Genomic DNA, 20,563 nt, shown 5'->3' with positions numbered 1-20,563 from the left:
AAAACATGATGACAGGTTACATTATAAAAGTTTTGAGATCTAAAATCTGGCCCATCCGTGAGGCTGCACAGGAACACCCCCAAATGGTCACTTTTGGGTGGGTTTAAACATGAACTGTCTCATCTGTGGCCCGGTGTGCTGGATTGTCACAGCAAAGCCAGATCGGTGATGGAGATTTATGAAACTGTATACGTCTGTATTCACATGTTGCAGATTCCACCAAAAATAGCTGCATGAACAGCGCAACCGAGTCTCCATAACAGAAATCTATGGACCCTATTATAGTGCAATCGGCGGCGGCCATCATGTGTGACAGATGCAGTGCTGCCCTCATCTCCATTACGGTCTTAGGACACAGAACAATGGAAACGAACACAGGTGTAAACAAGGCCTAGATAAAAAGAACTTCCCCCATTGCAACCATTTATGGCACAACTTTTATTTCACATAGAAGCAGGGCAGTGATTGGTTCTTAGGGGGACAGTTGCGTTTGTTCTCCATAATAGCCAATCACAGCACTGCTTTCATTTCACAATGTCAGTATAATCTGTGCTGTGATTGGTTGCTTTAACTTTTCGTTTTTAGTTCTTGCCCATAGCAACCAATCACAGTGCAGCTTATACTGACATTGAAAAATGAAAGCAGTGCTGTGATTGGTTCCTATGGATGGCTGTATTAAAATCAGCACAGCTCTCATTCCCCCCCCGCACAGAATACACAGTAAATGCTGCAAGGTGATTGGTTGCTATAGTTAACCACGTCAGTTTGGCTTTTAGATCGCTTTTATAAATCGGGCCGAGGACGTATAGTATATGGACGATACCATCTGGTCTAGTAGGGGTGGTTGTTACAGTTGGACAGCCGCTAGTTTGCCCGTACCTTGCCCTTCTGTTGGCGCGGGCGGTGCGTAGTGACGTCATCTCGCCGTGCCGCCCTCGCTCAGCATCGGGAAGTTACGTTAGGGCGGGGCTTCAGAGCGCGTCCGCTTCAGTAGCTGTGGCGCAGTCCCGGTTTGTTCTCCGGCGTTAGTTGGCGGTTTGGTGAGACTGTAAGTGAGGGATACAGGGGGTTCCTGACGGTAAGGAGAAGCCTCCGGACGCCATATATAAGCTGAGTTACGCCCTCAGGCCTAGGGCGGGCTCTGCTCCTCCCACGTGACCAGGGCCCTTGGCTTACAGTATGGCCGGCATATCGCCCTACAGATACCCTGAGCCCCCCTATGCTGCAGGAGACAATAGGACCACCAGCCTGGCCCTGACCTATAGATATCCTGTAAACAACATGGCCACTAGTATGAGACAGCAGTTCTGGCATCCTGGCGGCACCCTAGTCAGTCCACAGGCCACTAACAACATGGCCATCCCAGGCCAGCCCTATAGCACCATGAACTACTACTACCCACGTCTGGAGATTGGCATGACAGAACCCGTCCTGGTCACCCAGGTGCTGGCTCCTCATTGCTTCTCCTGCCAGCTAAGGAGCATGTCCCATGAGGTCCAGAGGCTCTCAGACAGCATGCAGCAATACTACCAACTCCAGAAGAGTTATGGAGATCAAGGGCCACAACCGGCTCTAGCCCCTGGTCAGCCATGTGCCTCTATAGGTGCTGATGGGAACTGGTATCGGTCATTGCTGCAGGGGCTCTTCGTTGACAAACCTCTGGCTACGGTCATCCACGTTGACTGGGGAGGAAGGGAGATTGTCCCGCTAAGTGCATTGAGATACCTTGCTGATGACTTCCTACGGTTGCCGGTGGTTACGTTTCCATGTGCGTTGTATGACATCCCCAATGGAGGTCTGGACTGGGACCAGAAGCTGGTTGCTGAGTTCTGCACTATGCTACATGGCAATCAAGTCAATGCCAAGATCGAGTGCTTTAACTCCTATGAACGCTTATACTTTGTCACCTTGTTCACTGAGGATGGCACAGACCTCAATCAGCACTTTAAGATGAAATCTCAGAGCCCTAAGGTGGCCCAGATACCATTGCCAGAAGCCACAGAACTGCCAGAGGATAATGCAAAGACCATCTCAACGGAACAAACTCCTAAAAGATGTTCTTATGTCTCCAAGTTCCCTCCGGTGGAGCTTAAGACGAGCAAGTTCTATGACGTAGTGATTGTATTTGTCATCGACCCTTTCAGTTTTTGGGTTCGGCTTAAAATGTACACGCCAGAACATAAGGAAATGGTAGATGGGATGACTATGCTGTATTCGCAGGCCTCAAAGTTAGAGGGTATCATAGCCGTGCCAAAGCCAGGACAATTGTGCTGTGCAAGGTATGAAGATCTGTACTACCGTGCTGAAGTTATATCTGTGGATGAGAGAAAGCAGGTGAAAGTATACTTCCTAGATGATGGGATACTGGAGACAGTGGATTGGTATAACATTAAGGAACTGCCCGCAAAATTTACTAAACTTCAGGCGCTGGCTATCAAATGCTCCATCGCAGATACGTATCCTCTAGAAGATGTCTGGAGTGAGGAAGCCATCAGAGCCTTCAAAATCGCTGTCACCGATAGATACCTCATCATTCACGTGGTGGCAAAAGATGCTGATGAGTATACTATAGACATCCAGGACCAATCCAGAATTGAAGAAAGGTGCATAGGAAAAATCCTCGCCAACGCAGGACTTGCAAGGTTTGAAGAAATCGATTCTGTCGATGGCCAATCCACTAGTGAAATTGCTGAGCTGAGTGAATCGGCTACGGTGGTGTTGAGGCCGTCTGCTGCTGCTTACATACCTAAGGTTCAGGAGACTGTAGCTTCGCATCCTACCAAAGAGAATACAGAGACTTTGCAGTTTTCTCCCTTTGAAGATCAGTTGTTTGAACCCGGCACAACCATAGAGGTAATAGTTTCGTACATTGAGGACCCTGGATTTTTCTGGTGCCAGAATGCCAGATCCAGAGCGGACCTCTGCTCCTTGATGGATGCCATACAGAAACACTGCATGTCTACAAATTGTTTATATAGCAGCAATACACTTGCTTGCCTAGCGAAAAGCCCAAAAGATGATATATGGTACAGAGCATTTATCAATGAGATTCCAATCAACATTTCAAAAGCGACCACTGTTGAAGTCTTATATGTGGACTATGGGAATCGAGAAACTGTGCCCCTTACCAATCTACGTGCCTTAAACAGTGAATTCTTCAATTTAAAAACTCAGGCTTTTAAGTGCAGTCTCTACAATATTATTACTCCAAAAGGGAACAATCCGTTCCTCTGGGACGAGGAAGCCACCAAGGTCTTTACACAGTTTGTTCAGAAAGCTTCCAAGTGGACTGAATTCCATTGTATAGTTTATGCTACCGCATCCCTGGACAATGAGGTTTTTAATATTGTCGATTTGTACACCCCTTTTGCCAGTGTGTGTGACGAACTAGTACAGAGCAGCCATGCAACCCATCTACACCACAAAACCCTGGCACCGTCTGTACAGCTTCTCACCTACTACCATTCAAAGCATGACATTAAACTGGGAGACAAGGAAGAGGTCTATATCACCTATGTTGACTCCCCTTTATTGTTTTATCTACAGCTGGCCAGAAACAGTAATGCCATAGACAGGATTTCAGCAACTATCACAAAGGTTATAGAAACTCAAAAGACAAAAAAGCCCCCAAAATCTGGTTCTCTGTGTTTGGCAAAGTTCAGTGACGAGCATTGGTATCGTGGCCTACAGACTGATAATGATAGCAATGAAGTATTCTTTGTTGACTATGGCAATACTGAAAAACTTTCAAAAGAAGACATTTTACCCATTATGTCTTGTGAACACAACCTCTTACTTTTACCTGTTCAGGCAATAAAATGTTCTTTGTCTGATATCCCATCTGATGTCCCTGGGAAGATTGTATTCTGGTTTAAAAACACCATTCTTGATAAACCCTTAAAGGCCTTGTTTGTGGCAAAAGATACAGATGGAAAATTATCGGTGGACCTGTTTGACGGCGATCAAAAGATTAACGAAACCATAAAAAGCAAGATGGGTCCCAGAGTCCTAAAAGAAAAATCTGATTATCCGCCACCCGATTATCGGGCCAAAACCTCCAAGCAAGAGGATTCAAGGAAAGTGCCAGATAATGCAAACAACCAAGAAAAAAAGACTTCCTTCAATGTAGGGAAAACCTTTAAGACCAGAGACTCTGATACCAGAAGTCATTTAGATATAAGTCAAGAGCCAGAGACCAGTTTCAAAAAGAATCTAAGCTTTCAATATAAAGAGGGAAACAAAGACTACAAATCTCGATTTCAAGAGCCCAGTTCCCGAAGAGAGACGGAAACCATGCAGAGAGCACCACCCAGCGGTTCCTATCAAGGAAACTTTGGAGGACGAGATTCCAAACAAGGTGGAAAGTCTGTGCCGCAAAGACAGTCCTCCACGTTTCCTGCTGAACGTCCGTCTCCATCCAAACCCCGTGCAGTGACCTTAAGTGATATTCCCAGGAGAAATATCCTCCCTGGGATGAAGGAAGCAGTGTATGTTTCACACACAAACTCTGTTTTTGACTTCTATGTGCAGGTTACTGAGGACACCAGACTGGATGAGATGTCAGACATTCTGAACAAGGAGAAGAGTTCAGCCGAGGAGCTCCATGATGAAGACATCCGAGTGGGAAACGTCATTTGTGCTTATTTCCCAGATGATTGCATGTATTATCGGGGAGTTGTGACTGGAAAGAACAGGCAAGGTTTATGCATAGAGTACATTGATTATGGGAACACATCTGTCATCTCTGACTGTAAACACTATGGTCTCCCACAGAAGTGTCTGTCTATTCCCCTCATGAGCATCCACTGCTCCTTAGCCAAGCCTAAGAATGCTTCATCTGCACCCAACCTGAAGGAGATAGCGACAGAGTTTTCCAATCGTACAAGCGACAATCAGCTAGATTGTGAGTTTCAGAGACAAGATGGCCTGAAGTGGAATGTAATTCTTAAAGATGAGCTTGGATGCATCAATGACCTGCTGACTGCACCCAAAGAACTTGCCAAGGGGGAAAACAAAGAAGCAAGGGAAGTAGTCAACAAAATTTCCAGGGAGGCAGTAGCTCAATCTGTCAGCACCTTTACTTGGAATTTGCCACAGCCAGGAGCCACCATAAAAGTGTATGCCAGTACTGCAGATGGCCCCGAATGTTTCTGGTGTCAACTTTCAACAGCAGATATGGACTCTCTAGCATCACAAGTCCAAGAGGCCGGAGAACAGTCCGTCAGGAGCAATGCGTTTATAGCTTCCCTTCAGATCGGCAGTCCTTGCACCGTCATCTTTAGTGAGGATAACAACTGGTACAGGGCTCTGGTTACTAAGATGGAAGCAGATGTGGTGACTGTCAGGTTTATTGACTATGGTAATGAGGACACGGTTGGGCGAGAGAATATTCGACAACTTCCTGAATCCTTAGTAAAAATTCCCCCTCGGGCTTTTTGGTGCTGCCTGGTGGATTTTGATATGAAAGCAGGAACTTGGGCTCCAGAAAGCAAAAATTATTTCTATGAGAAAGTTACTCAAGACGTGTTGGAATTAACCATTTGTGAAATACAAGAAAGCCAGTGCCATATACCGATGGTGTGTGGGACCATTAAGTGTAATGGAATGGATATCAATGACGACATGAGAAAGTTCTGGCACGACGCAAAGAGTAAGGGACTAAAAGTGCCAGACGAGTCCACAAAAACAAGTCTTGAAGATTTAGTGGTCATCGATCAGGATTATGGAGATTTACCTACCACAAATCCAATGATAAATGAGTCTGAAGAGAGCACCGTAGAAGGTCAATACCATGAAGAGGATGTCATAGACAGTGCCTGCCCCCATCTTGAAAGTGACACAGATGGACTTGAAGGTAAGAGAGAATAGTCTTATAATAGTGTATTGCTTAAAGGGACATTTATCACCTGGTCCACTGGTCCAAAGTCCCTTATTTAAATGAAGCAGCCATTGAGCGTGCCTGCTGCCACTCCATTCAGCTCTTCTCTTTGGCAATCCCATAGACTTGTACAACAGAAGCTGCTAATAGTAAATCATTGTCACGTATATGTTCATATAAAAAAAATTATATATATATATATATTAGTGTGTGTGTGTATACATATATTTTTATATTTATACTGCACTTTTTTACATCTCATTTATTTGCAGAAACGGCAGATGTACATGATGACTCGGATCAGCTACCGCAGGATGAATCTGGTAACTTTTGAAATATTTTTTTTTACACAGCACTTTTTGTAAAATACACAAATCATCACTCTTTTATATTATAACTAGAGCCATGTAAGGTAAGGTTGTTCATTTTAGACAAACCAATTGAGCTATTCAAGTTAACGGGGATTCTCTGCAGTACCGTGCACTACCACTAATAATAGGATCATGCTGCATGGACCAGATCTGTGGAACAGTACTGTTCAAATTGTTGGTGCTTTCAGGACACCATTCACACATAGTGGAAAAATCCATACAGAAATATAAGTGTGCTAAACAAAAGGTGAACATGTGACAAATACACATGAATTGTTTGCAGATTTTGCAACAGGATCTGCAGCAGATTTTTTCCTCTACATCTGGGTGTAGCCAATAAGGTCTTTACCATTACTATTTAAAAAAGTATGACCTCTATACAGGTGGGCTGGGATCTAAGATAAAGCCTATTTCGGTTGTTTAACTCCCTGAGATGTTGTGGTTAATAGCGACCACATCATCTAAGGGGCAAGAAGGAGGGAGCTCCCTGGAAAACAAAAGTGAAAACCTGTAATAACCCTTTGATATCTGTCTGACCTGTCATAAATGTCAATGTTGTCTTAGTTCAGACAGGACTCTCATAATAGTCAAAAGCAAAAATTTGCTGCAGCAAACTGTAAGGGCCATATAGAATTAGTTTTTTTGAAAAAAATGAGGTTCTTAGCAAACCATTTGATCAATATAGCAAACCATTTGATCAAACAAAATGTACTAACTCACCCCGTTAAGGCGACCTCAGAGAGTAGGTTCTACGCTAGCAATGGCCTCTCTCGGACTATGGGAGATTTATCAAACATGGTGTAAAGTGACACTGGCTCAGTTGCCCCTAGCAACCAATCAGATTCCACCAGTCTCTGTGAGGAGTGAAAGGTGGAATCTGATTGGTTGCTAGGGGCAACTGAGCCAGTTTCACTTCACACCATGTTTGATAAATCTCCCCCTATAAGTTCACATATCTGGGCATATAGGAGCAACTGAACTCTATGGGGGGGATTTATGTACAAGTACGCCGGTCTTATATTAGCCCCCACCCCCTTTTCCCCAGCAGGATTCACTAAGAGGTGCACGCCTCTTAGAGTATCCTGCCGGGCACCCAAACCTGCGCCCGGCGTACTAAATCTACACCTGCTTCCTGCAGGTGTAGACTTGGATCATGATTTACGCCTGCAAGCGTCATCCCCGCCTTGTCACGCCCCCCCCAAGCTCTCCCAGCCCGCCCATAGTGCAAGCGGGACATACAGCAGGCGTACGCCAGGGAGAATTAGCGAATTCTTTCGGCGGAATGCGGAATCAGCCGGCCCATAGAATGGTGTCTATGGAGCCGGCAGAAAGGCACGCGTCCGTGAGCGTGTACAGCCAGCGGAATTCGGTGGAGTTTATCCGTGGGAATTCCTCAATGTGAACCCACCCTTAGTGTGATGTGCTGGCTTTTGATTGCTTTTCTAGGACTCTCATAATGTGAGCCTATTCTAAAAACAAAATCTTAATCCTATGGGGTTGTATGTTTTTACTTTGTTCTAGGCCCATATGAAGAGAACAACGATACAACAGAGGATATGTCTACAAATCCTCCTGTACAGGTTGCAGCAGAAGAAGGTAATGTATTATCTCTCTGTATCTTAGCATCCCTCATTCTGTCACAGCAGTAACGTAGGGCATGGTTGGCTCAGCATTCAGACATTCACTTATGTCGCTGCATCTCTCACTGCCAACTACAGAAGATGTTGTGACAGCATAGTAGAAATACAGTACTACTTAAGCAGCTTTATTTGCAGGAGCCCCTTTAAATTGCATGTCATTTTCAGCTAGTGTCAGACAGGCATACCTATAGGAAGATGTCTGCCTGGGGGATGTGCAGATCGCTCCTATCCTATCAAGCACCAGTCAGTGTCACTTGAGCTGCAGAATATTGTGTGGTGCTCTGCATAAGGGGTTAAAATACATAACATCTTTCATATATAGCAAGTGTATAAATACATAGTAAAGTCTACACATGTATGTAAAATTATCAGCTTCTTCTATTGTATTATACCTCCCTGGATAATGGAATAATTTTAAGTTTATTAACATTTTACATTGAATGTCTTCATGTCATTCATGCCCCCTCCTTGTTATATTATCTGTAACGTTGTACTATGTTTCCTTTTAGTTATAATACTGAAGCTAGGTTCACACTGCCTTTTTGCAATCCGTTTTTTTCATCCGTTTGTTTTGCATTTGTGTGCATCTGTTTTGATCCGTTTTTCCATTGACTTTCATTGTAAAAAAAAAGATCAAAACGTATCAGTTTTTTTTTTTTGACGGACACTAAAGTAGTGTCAGCTACGTTTTTGTGTCCGTCAAAAAAAATGGATCCGTTTTTTTACAATGGAAGTCAATGGAAAAACTGATGCACACAAATGCATCTGTTTTTTTCATCCATTTTTTGCAAAAAACGGATTACAAAAACGCAGTGTGAACCTAGCCTAACTCTTACATCTCATTTAGTTTCAGAAACCACAGATTTACATGATGACTTGGATCAGTTTCCGCTGGATAAATCAGGTAACTTTTAAATAATTTTTTTTTATACAGCACTCTTTGTAAAATACACAAAGCATCACTCTTATATATTTTAACTAGAGGTAAGGTAAGGTTGTTCATTTTAGACAAACCAATTGAGCTATTCAAGTTAACGGGGCATCTCTGCAGTACTGTGCACTACCACCTAATAGCGTTATGCTGCAGGGCCCAGATCTGTGGAACAGTACTGTACAATTTGGTGTGGCTTTCAAAATTCCATTCACATGTGGGAAAAATCGATACAGAAATATAATTGTGCTAAACACAAGGGGAAATATACATGAATTGCTTGCAGATCTTGCAACAGGATCACCACAGATGTGGGTCAGGGGAGTTCTTCTACATCTGGATGTATCCAATGAGGTCTTTACCATTACTGTTTAAGGCCATGTTCACACAGCATGAGATACTGGACATTCCGTGACCTGGCCGACTCACGGAACAGCCGGTGTCAAAGATCATCCCAGCCGGTACTGTAGTACTGGCCGAATGATCTTCTCTGCTGCTGAATACGGATGCGTCCGCATCAGAATTCCCTGCTGCTCACAATGGAGCGTGCGAATGGAGCCGCACGCTCCATTGTGTGCACTGACACGTTTTCTGCAGCCACTATTCAGCGAATAGCGGCCGCAGAAAACTGACATGTCAATTTTTCCCAGTGCTGCTAGGGATCCTGGCTGGAGTGTATACAATGGGGAAGATTTATCAAAGGGTGTAAAATTTAGACTGGCGCAAACTGGCCACAGCAACCAATCACAGCTCCTCTTTCCTTTCACCAGAGCTGGAAGCTGAGCTGTAATTGGTTGCTGTGGCCAGTTTGCACCAGTCTAAATTTTACACCCTTTGATAAATCTCCCCCTATGTGTATACACTCCAGCCGGGATTCCTTCAGCCTGCAGCACAATCACGGCTGTTGCCAATTTTCAATAACTGCCATGATTACTACGGAACTTACATTGTGTGAACATAGCCTAAAAATGTAAGACCTCTATACAGGTCTGCTGGGATCTAAGATAACGCCTATTCCAATTGTTTAACCCCGTTGCCGTTAATAGTGAACACAACATCTTAGGGCTTGTTCCCATGTTCCATATTCCATGGAAGCTACAGACAGGGAAGCCCTGTAGTGGACTCTTTGCCCGCCCAGCATCATGTATCAATACGATGCCAGGAGTGGGAAAAGTTTCTAAATCTTTGCGGCACTGTAATATTACAGCCGTGTGTCTGTTATATTACAGTGCTGCAAAGATTCAAACGCTTTCCCCGCTCCTGGCATCATATTGATACATGATGCTGGGCGGGCAAAGAGTCCACTACAGGGCTTTGCCGTCTGTAGGATGCGTGGAATACGGGACATGGAAACAAACAAAAGTGGCAGAAGAGAGTGAGATCCTACTTCTTACATCTTACATTTATTTTTAGAAACCACAGATGTACATTATCGAGTACATGATGCCCAGGCAGCAGAAGACTTGGATCGAGCAGCTCTGGGGGATCAGCTTCCGCAGGATGATTCTGGTAATTAAATGGGTAGAACTAAGGTCTCATTCACACGTCAGTATGTTTTGTGAAGCTTATTTTGAGTCTGCAATTTTGCAGATCCTTTAACTTGGAAAATACTTGTAAAAAGAGGCTCCTGACTGATCAACATATCAAATGGTTTTTTTTTTGTTTTTTTTTAATGACAGTAACTCTTAAAAGCAGCTTGCTATATCGGAATATCCAGCTTTTAAAAATGAATGATCTAGTCACGTAGCGTTGGTGCAGTACCATGTACCACCTAACAAATATCATGCTGCAATGACCCTTGCTGCTCCTGTTTCCGAGGTCTTTGGCATCTCGCTTTCCAGGCTTCTTCCACATTTACAGTGACTGACACATAACAATCTGTGACATCTTCTGCTTTTGTATTCGTGACAGATAAAGCCGCACTGAGATGAGCACTGGGTTCTGACCCACAGATCGGTGACACATTACACTACCATTTTGGGGTTTGGGGTTTTCCGGACCTCATGCACGCATAGCAAATAAAATTATTGCAGAGATAAGAGCATGCTGTGGATTTATGTCACATATTTCAGCCTAGGCATTAAACACAATGTAAAAACGTGAAGAATTTCTTCCTCTACATCTGGATATAGAGTGTGAGATCTTCACCATTACACTTTGTAAAAAGTATGACTTCTGTACAGCTCACCTGAAATCTGGGATTATGGCAGTTCTGCTCGAGGTTCGCTCTCATCTCTAAGGCTGCATTCACACGTTCCCTGTTCCGCACAGAACACAAACGTAGAATGGCTGTAATAGACTCTCCCCCGCCAGGGCAGCATCTGTGATAAGATGCTGAGAGCGGGGGAACTGTATTCATGTGCGCTGTAATGAATCATCCGCACGGCTCTGTTAGTACAATTCGGCGCATATCTGTACACTTCCCTTGTTCTTGGCATCTTATCACAGATGCTGCCCGGGCGGGGGAGAAGTCCGTTACAGGCATTCCATGTCCGTGTTCTGTGTGGGAAACGGAACGTGTGAATGCAGCCTAATAGTGACCATAACATCTAAATAGTTTGAAGGAGGGAGCGTCTTGTGTCAACCCAGAAAACAAAAGTAAAAACCCTTTAATAACCTCCACCTGTCATGAAACTCAAACTCTTCTCTTGGTTCAGACAGGACTTTCATAATGTAAGGTTCTTAGTTAAATAATGTTGTATAATGTTTTTACTCTTCGTTCTAGGCTCAAATGAAGAGCACAATTATACAACAGAGGATATGTCTCCAAATCCTCCTCTACTTGTCACAGCAGAACAAGGTAATGTATACTCTGTCTGTATCTAAGCATCCCTCATTCTGTTGCAAGTTTTGGTGGAAAGTCACAGCAGTAACGTGGGGCATGGATGGCTCAGCATTTGGACTTTCACGTCTGTAGTGTCATGTCACTGCTAACTGCAGGAGATGTTATGACAGCACAGTAGGGACACAGTACTTAATAAAGGAATATCCCAGGATTAGAGAAAACTCGGCTACTTTCTTGCAAAAACTGTGCCACCCCTATCTTTGGGTTGTGTACATTATTACAGTTCAGCTTCATTCACTTTTTTGAAACTGCGATGCAAAACTGACACTCAAATGCACTTGGGGGAGATTTATGAAAAGGTGTAAATATACACCTGGTGTAACCAATCACAGCTCCTCTTATATTCTAGAGCTGAAAGCTTAGCTGTGATTGGTTGCTGTGGGCAGTTTACACCAGGTGTATATTTACACCCTTTCATAAATGTCCCCCTTGGTCACTGACAGTTTTGCCAAAAAAGAAAGAAAAAAATAGCCATGGCGGTTTTCTGAGATTTTAACCCCTTAGCGACCAAGGGCGTAAATGTACGCCCTGATGTTGTTAAGGGAGTTCAGAAGGGGTCTGCGCAGTGACCCCGCTCTGAACCGCTGCAATCCCGGGTGTTGTCTGCAGCCCGGGACTGCAACTATAAGCGGGTACGGTCCAATCTCCATGCCCGCTAATTAGCTTTTTAAATGCAGCTGTCAAAGTTGACAGCTGCATTTAAAAAGTTGCTTTTCCGGTCCTAGGTGGTCTAGTGGGGGGAGGTTAATGAACATATATTTTTTTAAAAAGTTTTAATTTTTTAAAAGTTACACAAGTTACATATTGTTGTAATCGTAACAACTTGAGGAACATATATAACAAGTCAGTTTTACCCAAGGGCAAACGGCGTAAACACGAAACCTCCCCAAATTAAAAAAAATTCAATTTCACCACACGTTTAACGTTTTCGCAGCATATTTTATGCAAAAATTCAGCCTGTCATTGCGAAGTACAATTAGTTACCAAAAAATAAGGGCTCATGTGGGTCTTAAGGTAAAAATATGCAAGTGCTATGGCCTTTTAAGCACAAGGAGGAAAAAACGAAAGCGCAAAAATGGAAATTGGTGCGGTCCTTAAGGGGTTAAGGTAGTGTGAAGTTAGCCACAGAGAGTCACACACCTGTGGACAGCATCAGCATTTTTTATTGATCAGCCCTGATCTTTGTGTTTTGCTGTTTTGTATATAATGAACCACTAGGGTCAGATGTGTCCGTGATATGTGCATATATTTACTTGTAACATTGTGTTTGTTTTACTAGGTGGCGTCATTGAGGCTGGTTACCAGGAGACTGCAGATTACCAGCAGTGCCCTGACCTGATGTCCTCACGTCAGCAAGGTTATTCATGATTTGTTCCATGTCTGTGGATGTAAAGCCATGCAGATTCATAGTTTTGATTACAAAGCACAAACACCTTTTATTCCCATTTAATTTATGTATATTTCAATAAATGAATTTTTGTATACCTGAAGAAAGATTTTCTGGCGCTGTTCTGCAACATAATATCCTGGATACCAGTTTGATGTCTAGCATCTTCTGGTCCTGTATGTAAACCAAACCTGTTTGCATGGCTTACATCCTCCTGGGTATGTAAGAACGGTATATGTTCACACTGCTTAAGGCAGGACTCTCACAGGGTGGTTTCTGCAACCGTATCTTAGGGTAGGTTCACACTGCGTTTTTGCAATCCGTTTTTTTTTTTTTTTTTTTCAAACGTTTTGTGCAAAAAAACGGATGCATTTGTGTGCATCCGTTTTTCCATTGACTTTCTTTGTAAAAAAAAACAAACAAAAAAAACACGGATGTTTTTTCTTTTTGACGGACACAAAAACGTAGCTGACACTACTGTACGTTTTGATCCGTGTTTTTTTTTTTTTGTTTACAATGGAAGTCAATGGAAAAATGGATGTACACAAATGCATTTGTTTTTTTCATCCGTTTTTTGCAAAAAACAGATAAAATAAAAAGGGATTGCAAAAACGCAGTGTGAACCTAGCCTTACCTATGTGTTGTAACACACTACCAGACTTCTATATTGCTGCCTCTTTACCCTCCACATTCTTCTTTCTCCTATATCACCAGTCTTTTTTTACTTACTCTCTGATCTGCTTTCTCTCTCACAAACATTTCCCTGTTCCTTAGCTTCCATCTTATTCTCGCTCTTGCTTTTTTCTTATCTCTTTAACACACCCGTTCATCTACATCTAGCTTTGCTCTGCTGCTTATGCCATTGCAGCTTCTTACCTTTTTATCCCCCTGTGCTCTTCTGTTCATTCTCTCCTCTTAAGCCCTTGTACACGGGCTGATTATCGCCCTGGAGTGTTGCTAGAAATGCTCCTTCAGCCGATAATCGGCCCATGTAAAAGTGATGGTAATCAGACCAAGGACCAGGAAAACGCCCTATCCTCATCTGATCTCGTTTTTTTGTACTAGCATAGGGAAACTAACAGATATGCATATGTGCTGTCAGTTTCCAGATCACACAAGCAATACATGCTTGCCTTCTGCACTGCTGTGTGATCTGGCATCTTCACATTCCGTCCCGCTCTCCAGCTGCCTCTGTATATTCAGGCTGCTGTCGCCTCCAGAATAATTGACAACCAGAGAAGGCAGGGCGGCCTGAAGATATAGCAGTGACCAGAGAGTAGGATGCCATATTACACAGCAGTGCAAATGCATTGCTTGTGGGACCTGGAAACTGACAGCATGGAAAGGTACATGTGTGGGCTGTCAGTTTCCACAGCCACACGAATGATACAAGGATCGTTGGTGCAGCCCGGACGGGTTTTTTTTTTTTGGTGTTGTGTAAAGGTGCTGCAAAGGAGTCAATCTCGCTGATTGGCACTTGTTTGCTACCGTCTGTGGTCAAGAAATCTTTTACTGTAAAAGGACCCTTACCTTTTCACTATTCTCTCCTATCCTCTCTGCTGTCTGCCTTTTCTCGGCTTTATTTGCCTTAATTAGTAGAGCAATATTATGGTAAAAATTAAAGCAATGGCCTGAATACATAAGGGATCACTGCCAACAATTCTTTAGCAGTGTTTCTTGTAAATATGTTCTATAAATTCAGCATATATAGGCATTTAATAGCTATAAACCAACTACAACTCAGTAATTTGCAGCATGACACACTTATACAGTGCCAACTCTCTGACATGTCGAGGCCATAAAAGCTGTGTCTGTGAAGTGAGAATTTCTGCAATCAAAAATACAGACCTGGATGCTGAGCATCACTTGTCCTTGCGACACTGCCTTTCCTCTTCTAGAAGCAACATCAATAGGACAATGGGTAATAGTAGTATAGGGCTATAGGGGCTTGATGGACTCTACATCTGACAGTGAAATCTGGATTGAATGGAGAATATTTCCTGTCCAAGTGTATACAGCCAACTGAGCCATAAATAAGAAGTATTGAGAGCTGAGGGGAAATCTTCATGGTAAAGCATACACTGCTTAACAGGGTAGCTTCACACACACCGTATCGCAGCGGATTTTCTACTGTGGATCTGCAGCAGATTTGATCTAAATAACTGAACACAGATTCAAATCTGCACCATCAAATCTGCTGCGGATCCTGTACGTGTGAATGAACCTAATGGGTATTCCAGAGGAAATTTTTTTTTCAAATCAACTTGTGTCAGAAAGGTATACCAATTGGTATCTATTCTATTAATAATTCTCAAGTCTTCTAGTACTTATCAGCTGCTGCATGTCCTGCAAGAAGTGGTGTGTTCTGTCCAGTCTGACACAGTGCTCTCTGCTGCTACTTCTGTCAATGTCAGGAACTGTTCAGAGCAGTAGAGGTTTCCTATTGGGATTTGCTGCTTCTCTGAGCATTTACTGACATGGACAGAGGTGGCAGTAGAGAGCACTGTGTCAGACTGGGAAGAATACTTCACTTCCTGCAGGACATACAGCAGCTTTTAAGTACTGGAAGACTTGAAATATTTAAATAGAAGTAATTTACAAATTCAGGTGGATTTGCCAGACGATGCACCAAACCGTTGTCTAGATGACTTCTCCAGGACTGCCGGACTTTTGAGGCGTTGAAGTGGTTACTACCTATCTAAGGTGCTCTGAGAAGGACAGCTAAATCATAGATACATGACCTACTTCTCTTAGTGACTGCTTATATGCCTTTTTCATGGCAGCTTCTCTGAACATAGAAATGCTTCCTCTGGTTCGAGGAGTCAAATAAGTTGCACCAAACACAAGAACACATTTAAATAAAGTTTACACCTTCCTTAACTCAGTCCATACCTGTTCTAAGAGGTCATTTCATGACCGAGAACCCCTTTCACAAGGCGAGTGTCTGATCACTCTAGGTCCCTCTGGCATCAGATGATTCTGCCAGAAGAAAACACTGACTGTTTAGGAGATAACATTGTGGTCACTCAGATCACTGACCATACATGTAATACAAGGACAGCTTGGTTCCACCAGAATCAAAGTCTCTTCTAAAGAGTTCCATGTTATAAAAAAAAAAAGTACATGATTTTGTAATACCCTTTCAAAAGATGTATATATTCATATATTGGTGGTCCCCCCAGTGGACCAGTTTCATGCAAGACAATATAGCCAAGGACTGTGGGGGTGGGTGTTATACCATTATACAAATATGGGACAAATAAATACCTCCACACCATGACCGCCATACTGTTATTGAATAAAATCTTGTACTATACTTAGACCAATATCCCCCACATACTTTCATCATATATTGGTAGATACCAGTGCTACAAAAAAACTCATTGTACGAGAAGAGATGATATGTCGGTTCACATTTGAGTAGATAAAACTGCTCCTTCTTCTTCTGTAGATTCCACTTGCCCATGTAGCTGTTTAAATTTTTTGTATGCTGTAATCCATGCCCCCCTTCTTTTTGGTTTGAGGCTCATCCTAGTGAAGAAAGTGCTGGAGAGTCTGAGAGAGGGGACTCAATAGCCCACCTCAGTGACACCGTCCGCCAATGATTCAAAGCATTTTTACAGGTTAAGGAAGCCACACATCGCTGTGGCTGCTGCTTCTGTCAATGTCACCCGTGCAAACACGGGTGACAGTATAACTGTCTGTATAAAGTCTACTCCAGTGCAGATGTACATATCTCTTTTAATACCAGCTAACCATAGGCTGTGCACACCGTACAAATATTAACAGTGCAGTTATATACAGTGACTACAGAGGATGTCTTATTTTATCGCCAGAATCTACCATATAAATATTTTACGTTCCTTGTTCCAGAACACACAATATTTCCCCCCCCCCCTCTGTGCCCTCATATATAGTAGTTAGGCCCTCTATGTGTCCACATATAGAGGCTAGATCCCCTCTGTACTCCAATTATAGATTGTAAGCCATCGCGGGCTAGGTCCTCTTCCCCCATGTCTGTCTTTTGCCTTCATGTAATGTGCTCTAATCTTGTATTGTTCCTGCTTGTTACCCCTATCTCTTGTATAGCGCTATGGAATTAAAGGCGCTCTAAAAATAAGTAAATAATAATTATAATATAGTAGTTAGGCCCCCCTTTGACCCTTTCTTATAGTTAGGTCTCTCTAGGCCCATACATAGTAGTTGGCCCCCCCCTCTGCCACCGTATAAGGTACCCTTTGTATCACCATATAGTAGTTAGGTCCCTATATGCCCCTATGTAGAAGTCCATATTGTAGGCCTTTCCATCCATATAGTAGGCCTCTCTGTGCAAGTAGGCCCCTAGTAGGTAGTGTCCTCCATGTTGCTACTCCCCTCCCTCACAAAGTTAACACCCTCTCCAAGTAAAAAGAATTACCCATGTACGTAATTAAAAAAAGTAAAACAACCACATATTCACCATGCTCCAACGCAGTCCACCGCAGTTCCTCCCCTCTTTGCAGGTGCACAAATTACATCAAGGGAAGAGAGTGGCCTCGTGTGACCACAGGACATAGAAGCTAAGCAAAATGTTAATGATAATAAAGTACAAACGTGTCCATAATCTTTAATTCATTTGGGTTACTACATTGCACCCCTGGCTGTTATAGCAGACTGTCAGCTCTGTGATACTGAGCCTGCACAATACATGTATGGCACTGTCTCGAGAGCTACATCCTGCTAGTGCTGTAAATAGGCAATGTCTGAAGAGACTAAGCACAGTTCAGCTTTTGATTAAAAAAAAATTCTGCTTTGTTTTAGGTTGCAAAATAAATAATTGAGGGTAATGATTGGTGCCTTTGCCTTATGGTATTTCTCATTTACCAAAATCATTGTGTTTGTTCTTTTTAGAACTACTGTCCCGGGACACCTCTGAATCTCTGGAGAGTCTGATCGATCATTTCATTGAGCAACTGGTTCTTCCTCATGAAGAAAAGATGTCAGATGATGCAAAGAAAGGTACTGTATGATGGACGCACACCACTGTCTGAACATCGAGATGTTATATCATATGGGGGATCTTTTTCTTTTAGGGCCAGGGTGGGGAACCTTTGACCCTCCAACAATATTTCCCATCACGCTTTGGCTGTCCAGGCATGATGGGAATTGCAGTTTTACAAAACCTGGACACGGTCTGTACACATAGGGGTTAAAAAGATTGTGTAAACTTAATGGAACTCAACGTAACACAGAAATAGACCTGTAAGATTTTTCAACCCCTGGATATAAACACAAATATTTCCATTGTACTTCTAACGTATGACAAGGTATTCATATTGTTGTGGCTTGGGTTGTCCTTGGGAAATCTTAAACTATGCATACAGCTTCCCGTGGCATAACATTTTTCCTGACAACCTCTTTAAGGGTGCCTTCACACGTAAAGTATCAAATCGTGTTCCACGCTGCAAAACACGCAGCAATGCTCTGTAGTGTCATTCCCTATGGTTCTATATTTTCGCAGCGGATTTTCTTTCCACTGCAAGAATGTAGCCCCTGCCCACTTAACCCAGCAGGTGCCAGGCAAATACTTTACCTTTCTGCTCTGCAGCTTGCTTCTGAGGTCCTGCTCAGCTAATCAGCGGGACACCAAGGAAGCGGAGAAACAGGCTGGAGCACAGACAGGTAATGTATTAGCCCGACAATTGCTGGGTTAAGTGGGCAGGGAGGGGCTACATTCTTGCAAATTTTAATTTTGCCGAGAGAATGTAGCCCCTGCCCACTTAACCCAGCAGCCATAGGGAATAACACTACAGAGTATCGTGAAATCCACTGCAATGCTGGATGTGTGAAGGCACCTTAAATTGCTATTGCCAAATAATTTTTTCTCACTGAAATACCCCTTTTATTCTTTTCTTTTTTTATTCATTTATTCTCTTGTTACCCTTTACTGTTCATTTGAAATTGAAGAACATCCACTTTATATCCCAATTTCTTACAGAGGTTACACCAGAAAGTGAACTAACAATTGTATCGGATGCTGAGACTGCAGAGGAGTTTGAAGATTGTACAGAAGGCAAGTCATTCTCTATCTCAGTTTTGTCCCTAGACATTCCCACAGTAAAGACAGAATCATAGTCATCCACAGCTCAAGAATTATTTGAACAAGGTTCTCTGTGTAAACATATTGGTAACAAAAACTGGTTCATATATTCATGTATATTCTTTAGTTACATCTATGAAAAGCTGTATCTAGTATCTTTGGACTTGTGTCAGAGACATGTCAAAAGTTCTGATCAGTCGGGTCTGAGTGTTCAGAGCTGGGTGGGGACTGTGCTGTAATGTGTTCAGTCTCTGCTCTGAGGCTCCATAGAGCTCCATTTTAAGCCTGACTCAGTCTGCTCCTCGCTCGTTCTCTTGATCGTTACGGGTCTAAACACTTAGACCCAGATGATCAAAACTTTTTAAATGTCTCTGTTATGTCAAAAGTTTTTTGTAACAACAGTGACACTTTAAAGGCAAGCTGTATTACAAACCCAAGTTTAGACAGCAGAAAAAGCAAGTGCTGGTTTGTGAGTAGTGGAGTGGGGTTTATATTCAAGAGACATTTACACTTCCTTGGTTATCTAAGTAGAAGAGTGGCTTATTACAGCTCTCTATGCTCTACTGTAACATGCTACATTTTAGAGGAATCCTAGTTTACAAGCTGTCAGGGAACAGGGCTTCAAGTTACCTGGGACGAGGCTCAGATGGCTTTTCCCAGCCATACAATGCTTAATTTAATATACTTTTACCTATATACAGATATATAGGCAAAGATGTGTAAGTGAAGCAGTACAGGGTTAGAAGAAGCCACTTTGGACTGCCCAGATGATTCTTTACCCGAGGTGGTTTTTATACTGGGATTTCCCTGAAGCACCACAGTGTTTGAGAGTAAATTACAGTCTGTTATAATGAGGGATCTGTCTCTGTTTATGCTTCTTGTGGTTCAGGTAGCATAGAACTAATGAAAGGTTCCTCTTAAAAAGCTATGCACATCTTTTTAAAGCCTTTTTTTTTGTTCTTGCTTTGTACATATTATGGTGCATAGGTCTTCTGTACAATTTTTGCTTAGATTCTCATCTACAGCCCCTACTTTGCCCTGTTCTCCGTAAACTTTCAACAGAAAAATAGTTGGACTCCCACCCTTATCTCTCCTCCCCTGATTTATGACCATATGAATATTGACCTTTCATCAGGTCTAAAATCAGCTTAGGATATCCTTTAGCAGAGAAGGGAGATAAGGGCTAGAGTCCTCAAGCTGATTTCCTGATGGAACTTCACTGTAAACAAGACAAGGCATGGGCAAAATTTGTAGTACTTTTACCTGGAATTTTTTTACATTGTAATAAACACAGAGCAAGGGTAATAAAATACTTTCAAAGATGTCCATAGTCTTTAATATGTAATGGTGTGATAAGTCTGGTGCCTCGTTGAATGCAGACTATAAAATAGCACTTCTTCTCTTCATGAATTGTCTCTAGTCTGACATGTGT

The 20,563-nt window shown here is 42.7% G+C and overlaps 1 protein-coding gene across 1 annotated transcript in view; it reads left to right on the top strand.

Annotated features, from left to right (window-relative positions):
• The first annotated feature begins 782 nt into the window (after positions 1-782).
• The window catches only part of TDRD6 (tudor domain containing 6), a 28,190-nt gene continuing 8,409 nt past the window's right edge, over positions 783-20,563 (top strand). Inside the window, exons 1-9 of the mRNA XM_069975861.1 lie at positions 783-5,854; positions 6,151-6,201; positions 7,771-7,845; positions 8,737-8,793; positions 10,234-10,329; positions 11,546-11,620; positions 12,945-13,022; positions 17,943-18,050; positions 19,030-19,104. Of these exons, the coding sequence (XP_069831962.1) occupies positions 1,180-5,854; positions 6,151-6,201; positions 7,771-7,845; positions 8,737-8,793; positions 10,234-10,329; positions 11,546-11,620; positions 12,945-13,022; positions 17,943-18,050; positions 19,030-19,104 (5,290 nt within the window). The 5' untranslated portion in view covers positions 783-1,179. The remainder of the gene's footprint in view (positions 5,855-6,150; positions 6,202-7,770; positions 7,846-8,736; positions 8,794-10,233; positions 10,330-11,545; positions 11,621-12,944; positions 13,023-17,942; positions 18,051-19,029; positions 19,105-20,563) is intronic.

Source organism: Dendropsophus ebraccatus, chromosome 6, assembly GCF_027789765.1.
Source record: "Dendropsophus ebraccatus isolate aDenEbr1 chromosome 6, aDenEbr1.pat, whole genome shotgun sequence".
NCBI lineage: Eukaryota > Metazoa > Chordata > Amphibia > Anura > Hylidae > Dendropsophus > Dendropsophus ebraccatus.
This window is presented reverse-complemented; position numbering and strand designations above follow the sequence as displayed.